The sequence below is a fragment of the Alligator sinensis genome, unplaced genomic scaffold (genome assembly GCF_000455745.1).
Source record: "Alligator sinensis unplaced genomic scaffold, ASM45574v1 scaffold103_2, whole genome shotgun sequence".
NCBI classification, from domain to species: Eukaryota; Metazoa; Chordata; order Crocodylia; family Alligatoridae; genus Alligator; species Alligator sinensis.
In genome coordinates this window covers 1,508,222-1,515,499 of record NW_005842166.1, presented here as the reverse complement: position 1 = coordinate 1,515,499, position 7,278 = coordinate 1,508,222, and the positions used below count along the sequence as shown (strand labels likewise).

The window sequence follows — 7,278 nt, the reverse complement described above, 5'->3', positions numbered from 1 at the left end:
ACCTGAACCTGTTCAGCCTCCACAAGAGAAGGTTGAGGGGGGATCTAGTGGCCTGTTACAAACTAGTCAGAGGGGACCAGCAGGCATTGGGGGAGTCCCTGTTCCCCCGAGCACTCCCAGGAGTGACTAGAAATAACTGTCACAAGCTGGCAGAGGGTAGATTCAGACTAGACACCAGGAGGCGCTACTTCACAGTCAGGGCGGCTAGGACTTGGAACCACCTTCCAAGCAAAGTGGTGCTGGCTCCTACCCTGGGGGTCTTTAAAAAGAGGCTAGATGAACACCTTGCTGGGGTCGTTTGACCCCAGTACTTTTTTCTGCAGGGGGTCGGACTTGATGATCTGCTCAGGTCCCTTCTGACCCTACCAACTATGAAACTGTGAAGTTTGTGACAGTTTGACTTTGCCATCCCATGGGGCGCTGTGGTGAACAGGTGTTTCCCCAGATTCTGATGTGCACCCCTTATATTCTTATAGGCAGCCACCAGGTCCCCCCTGAGCCTGTGCTTTTCCAGGCTGAAGAGTCCTATAGCTTTCAGCCTCTCATCATAAGGTCAGTTTTCCTGCCCTCTGATCATGCACATGGCTCTCCTCTGGACTTTCTCAAGCTTCTCCACATCCTTTTTAAATTGTAGAGCCCAGAACTGGATACAGTACTCCAGCTGCGGCCTCACCAAAGCCGAGTACAATGGGAGGATGACGTCCTGGGATTTGCTAGAGAAGCATCTATGGATGCAAGCCAGAGCTTTGCTCATTTTGCCAGCTGCAACATCACATTGGTGACTCATATTCATCTTGTGGTCAATCGTAACCCCTAAGTCCCTTTTGGCCATGGTGCCAGCAAGCATAGCACTGCCGAGCCTATAAGCATGCTATGGCTTTTTCTTCCCAAGGTGGAGTACCTTGCATTTTTCGGAGTTGAAGCCCATCAGGTTTTCATCTGCCCATTTTCTGAGCCTGTCAAGGTCAGCCTGGATCACCATCCTGTCCTAGGGTGTGGACACTTTACCCGAAAGGTTGGTGTCATCAGGGAACTTGGCCAGTCCGCTCCTGACACCAATGTCCACATCATTAATGAAGATGTTGAAAAGGATAGACCCAAGGATGGAGCCTTGTGGGACTGCACTGGTCATGGCACACCAAAACGATTGACTTCCATCAACTACCACTCTCTGGGTCTGACCTCGAAGCCAATTCTCCAGCCAGCAGACTGTGATGTAGCCGAGGCCACGATTGGCCAGTTTTTCTGTAAGATGATCATGGGATACCAAATCAAAAGCTTTTTTAAAGTCGAAATATATGACATCAATCTCTTCTCCCTTGTCCAGGTGATAGGTCACCTGGTCATAGAAGGAGATGAGACTGGTCAGGCAAGACCTACCTGCAGCAAACCCGTGCTGGCTATTTCTCAAGAAGTTGCCTTCAGCCAGTTTGTCAAGAATGGTCTCTGATTTTTCCCAAGATGTTCCCGGTGATGGAGGTCAGGCTGATGGGCCTGTAGTTCCCCAGATCTACTTTCCTCCCTTTCTTGAAGATAGGCACCACATTGGCCTTCTTCCAATCCTTAGGCGCTTCACCTGAGCGCTATGAGTTCTCAAAGGTCCATGCCAGTGGCCAAGCTATGATGCTTGCCAGCTCCTTAAGTACCCTGGGGTTCAAGCTGTCTGAGCCAGCTGACTTGAAGGTGTCCAGTCTCTCAAGGTGTTCCTTCACATGGTCTACATTGATGTGACCGGCCGTTCTATACCGTATTAAGCAGGGCCGTCCCTTGGGGTTGGTGAAAAACCGATGCAAAATACTCGTTGAGCAGGTTGGCTTTTTCCTGGGCGTCGGTTGTCAGTTGACCCATATGGTTTAGCAGGGGTCCAATGTTACCCTGGCTTTTCCTCCGTCTCCCCACATATCTAAAAAAGAACTTTTTATTGTTCTTGATATGTGTAGCCAGTTGGAGTTCAGTCACAGCCTTGGCTTTCCTGGTTTGCTCCCTACAGGTCTGGACCAGTGCAGAGTACTCCGCCTTTGGGGGTGGATCCAGCCTTCCATCCTTTATAAGCCATTCTTTCTAGTCACAGGAGGTCCACTATTTCCCTGCAGAGCCAAGGGGGCTGCTGTGTCCTTTTGCTGCCTTTCCTCCGAGACGGGATAGACATTACTTGTGCTTCCAGGATCACTCCCTTGATGAGCAACCACTCTTCCTGAACTCCCCGCCCCTTCAGGTCATGGTCCCTTAGGGCCATGCCAACAAGCTTCCTGAGCTTCTCAAAGTCAGCTTTCCTGAAGTCAAGGACTTCTGCTTTGCTGACTGACTTGCCTGGTTTATGGTGGATGGTGAAGGTGATCAGCTCATGATTGCTGTCTCCCAGCTTCCCTTCAATCATTAGGTCGCTGATTAAGTCATCCTCTATTGCCAGTACCAGGTCAAGCAGTGCTTTGCCTCTCATCGGTCCACGGACTTCTTGAGTCAGATAGAGCTCATCCACGCACATGAGGAAGCTTCGCAACCGTTCGGATGTGGCCGAGTGCTCTTCCCACAAGATGTCAGGGTAGTTGAAATCTCCCGTAACAACTATGCACTGGGAGCATGTAGCCTCAGCCAGTTCCCTGGCAAACTCCTGATTAAGTTCTTGATCGTGGGTGGGAGGTCTGTAGTAGACTCCCACCGTTGTGTCCCCTGTGCCTTATTCGCCACAGATTTTGACCCAGAGAGTCTTCAATCATCCCCCATGGGTGCCAATGTCAGCTTGCAGGGACGCATAGCTTTCCTTGACATAGAGTGCTAACCCCCGCCCCACCTTTTGCCCACACGATCTCTTCTGCACAAGGTATAGCCATCTATACCTGTGGCCCAGTCATAGATGGAGTCACACCAGGTCTCCGTTATCCTTATGAGATCATAATCCTTTTGGTTTAGCAGGAGGACCAGTTCCTCCTGTTTGTTCCCCAGGCTCCTGGCATTGGTGTACAGGCACGTAAGTGTCCCACTGGGGGCCCTTGCCTTCCCTACAGATCACTCTGGGGCTGGGGTAGGGGTGGGTTCCCTTGAGTGCCTTAGCCTGCTCGGTTTACAAAAACTGTCCAGTGGGCTTGCAGTGGCGGTACTCCCCCCATCCACCAGTGGGCTCAGTTTAAAGCCCAATGGAGCAGGTCAGCCAGTCTGGCTAAGAAGAGCCTCCTCCCCAGCGAAGTGAGGTGGAGGCCGTCTCTTCCCAGCAGCTCACTGCCTCTCTTACCAAAGAGCAGGCTGTGATCATGGAAGACAAAGCCTTCATGATGACACCAGTGCCGCAGCCTCTGGTTGATTACCTCAATCCATCTCTCCTTCCTCAGCTCATGACCCACAACTGGGAGGAGCGAGGAAAAGACCACCTGCGCCCCCAACGCCTTAAGCCCCACTCCCAGAGCCCTGTAGTCTCTCATGACATGGCTAGGATTGCGCCGAGCTGTGTCATTCATGCCCACATGGATAAGGAGCATGGGGTAGTGGTTGGAGGGCCAGAGAATCTTTGGGATCTTCTCGGCTATGTCCCGGATGCGGGCCCCCAAGAAATAGCAGACCTCCCGGGCTAGGGGGTCTGGGTGGCAGATTGCCCCCTCAGGAGGGAGTCTCCCATGACTAGCACTCTGCGTTTCATCTTGGGGAGAGTGGGGGTGGGTGATCCTCCCTTGCCTGCCGGAGCTGGCAGGCTGTACTGGGGCTGCAATAGGTTCATGCCTGTTGCAAATCCCCAGAGGGGAGGGAGCCTTGGTGCGGTGGGCCTTGGGGCCCTTGTCCACCTTGGTCCAACCCCCTGGCTGGACAGCATGGGAGATCCCCAAGTCCTCCCTTGCCCTGGAGGGTGTCCTTGGTCTACCCTCCACCTCCAGGGGGTGAAGGGCCTGGCAGTAGGAGTCTATCTCCTACTCGCCATCCCTGAAGGCATGCAGTCTCTGGACTGCAGCCTGGAGCTCCTCTGTCTAGCACCTGATAAATTTGTTTGGCATGATTTGTTCTTAGCAAATCCATACTGGCTGCTCATGATCAGTCTTGCCTCCTCCAGATGCTTGCAAATGGCCTTCCTTATGACATGCTCCAGTAGCTTCCCAGGTATTGATAACAGGCTAACCATTCTATAATTCCCTGGGTCCTCCTTTTCCCCTTTTTTAAAGGGCATTATGTTGGTCCTTTTCCAGTGCTGTGGTACCTTGCCTGTCTCCCACAACTTGATACAGATTATTGCCAGTGGCTCCAACATCCCCACTCCCACTTCCTTCAGGACCCTGGGATGAAATTCATCAGGCCAGTTTGCCTTGTGTGTGTGCTGGCAGTCTATGCGTAAAGGTGTGGTGCGGCGGGTGTGCCTATGTCCAGATGTGCATTGAGTGTGGAGTATGCAGATGAATGAGTGTGTATGTGCAGTGGAGGTGTGGATATGTCATGGCTGTATGTGTGTCTAAGATGTCAGGCCTTGGGGTGAGGGAGCATAGACCCCAGCTGGTAGCACGATAGATGTTTTCTTCTGTATCTGTGGTCTCCTCATTCTCTGGTATGACTTCCTCCATCAGTTCCATCCCCATGTGCATATCTCCATGGTGTTCCTCACCCCTCACCTCCTATCCTGGCACCCATAGCTGGTACATCTGCTAACTTCTAGATGTGACCTTGTTGTTTCCCTTCTAGCTGAGTACCAGATCCTTTGTGGAAACCAGGCCCCTGGATTTATCATTGACATTCACACTGGGAAGCCAATTGGTGAGTACAATGGTGGGGGGCCTGCCTTCAGTTACTGCTGGCACTGGTTCTCTCCTCCTGCTCTCCTACTTAAGTCTTTGTGATCATTTCCTGATCTCCCTCAGTACATGAGCCTGGGGGCAAGGACAAGCAAGAAGGGAAAGGGGGCAGAATTGCTTGGGTTGAGACCTGTCAACTCCGACTAAGGACAACACTAGTGTCTCAGTGATTCCAGGCCACACTGGAATATACATAATACCAGGTTTTTGAATGTAGCACCTGCAGGCTTCTCTCTGCTCTCTTCTCTCCAGATTATCATAGAGCTCTCACCACCATAGTTTCGAGGCCTTCCAGCATCACCTTTAGTGGCATGACTAATATCGTGTTCTGCTTGTTCTTTCTCCTGTGCTCCCCAGATGTGTGTGTAGTGGAATGGTTTTGTGTGCAAATGCCCATGCTGCCATTAGATCAGAGAAAGCTAGTTGGAGGCATGGACTCTCAGAGCAGCCTGTGAGGAGGCACAAATTCTTCCAAAACCCTTTGTTTTGGAAGAATTTACTCCACAGCCTCAGAGCAGCCCCTGAGAAGGGTCCAGCTCCCACACAGATGAGCTCCCCTTGACTGTAGAAATCTCTGCTCTGCCACATGACTGTGGCTCATAGGCAATCTTAGACCCATTAGCAAGCTCCTGATAAAAATAGGGTAACGATGGTGCAAAGCACGATCAGTTCTCAGTGTTACCCCTGCCTTTCTGCAGAAGGTAACGAGGTCTTAATAACTGGTGATAACTCAGAAATAAACAACTACAGTTGCCAGAGCCCAGGTGAGCAGTAATAGCCCCACCAGCAAACCGAGACCAGGGAATCTAGGATGTGAGAGACACTATAAACATGGAGTCCCAACACAGCTGTTGCAGTCAGTAGAGAAGAGAACCAGAAACTCCCACAGGCAGGACCAGGGCCTGGGTGGGCCAGGACTAGTGCCTAGAAGAGCACAGAATTGCTGTTAACACTGGTGCAAAGAGCATGAAGCCCCAACAGTTTGCAAGATTTTTTTTTTCATAGATTTCATAGACATTAGGGCTGGAAGGGACCTCGGAAGATCATCGAGTCCAGCCCCCTGCCCAAAGGGCAGGAAGTCAGCTGGGGTCATAGGATCCCAGCAAGATAAGCATCCAGTTTGCTCTTGAAGGTGTTCAATGTTTTGCTCTTGAAGATAGCAGACCTGAAAATTGGAGCACTTTTGCTTCCCTCCCCGTCACCCCTGCTAATAGTGCAGACCCTCTCTTATGAAAGGCACCAAGACCCACAGCAGAACAGCTCAGATTTCGGGCCTGGATTCCAATAGAGATACAGTGAGAGGTGTCTCCTGTAAAGAAATGCAAACTCTAAAACTCTTGGGTCAGAGATGATACTTTTTATTAGACCAACTAAGAACTCACAAAAAAAAAAATCTTTCTTTGCAAGCTTTCAGGCACACACACCCTTCTTCAGGCTTAAGTAAAATTAAAGATGGTAAAAGTCCCCCTTAGGTAAAAAATAAACTTCATTTTGCACAGAGGAAGCTGAAGGTGGGGCCATGAGAGTTCCTTTGTATCAGTTGCTCTTTGATGTGCAGATAAGGCAGTTTCTCTTCCCTGGTGGTGTCAGATGGCAGAAAGGTAGGGAGGTATAGAAATTTTTCTTTCTTGTTTAGCAATGAAGTTTATAATTCCAAAATTGGCTCAAATTTGGCATCTTCCATGTTTCAGGGATGTATTTGGTAGCTGTGTTTGTCTGAGACAAAAAGAAATGCAAAACTCTAAAACTCGTGGTTCAGACATGATACCTTTTATTGGACTAACTAAAATCTAATGGGGTCCCGTCCACAGATGCTTGTAACTTTGAAAGCTGGAGTCTCTAGCCCTGCTGGTACATAAGACTCAACAGACTTCATCCCCACCAAGGGTCCCTTGGCTTAGTGCAGTGTTTGCAGGCCCTGATGCCAAACTGAAGAGAATAGGGAAAAGATCAGTTTATCTACCATCCCCAAAAGACCAGCATCTAGCAAACTGACAGTGGTGTGAAAGGTTAAGCTGCCGTCTGTGTGGGCATACATGCATGGCTGTAGGGCAGTGAACTGTTCTGGGGTCTGATGACTAAACAGTGGCACCCCCGGAAGTATTTCAGCATGCTAAGACAGCTGCCACTTGCATTCAGCTTCCTCTCCCGAATGTTCTTCCAGAGGCTAATGGTAGCTCCCAGGGGCATTAGAGGGAGAGTACATGCAGAGAGAGAGCCATTTTGTGAAAAATTGAATCTCTTTCCCAAATGAGCATGACCAAAGATTTAGTAGCTCATGTGAGCAAGGATTCAGCCTATCTCTGTCAGGAGCCAAAAGTCTCTAGAGTGCAGCCCCAGCCTTCTAACAATATCAGTAAAGGGAGAGTCAGTATTTAAAGTCTGCTGTTTGCTCCACCCTCTGCTCCTCGTGTCACTCGCAGTCAGCCAGAAGCGTCCTTTGCTGTGAATATTCCCTGCAGCAAAAGCCAGAACACAGTAGTCCCACAGCCACAGGAGGGAGAGTGGGGCA

The 7,278-nt window shown here is 50.3% G+C and overlaps 1 protein-coding gene across 1 annotated transcript in view; it reads left to right on the top strand.

Annotated features, from left to right (window-relative positions):
- Positions 1-7,278, top strand: part of FBN3 (fibrillin 3) — a 271,545-nt gene that overhangs the window by 232,168 nt on the left and 32,099 nt on the right. The window contains exon 42 of the mRNA XM_014520884.2: positions 4,657-4,728. Coding sequence (XP_014376370.1) covers positions 4,657-4,728 — 72 coding nt within the window. The remainder of the gene's footprint in view (positions 1-4,656; positions 4,729-7,278) is intronic.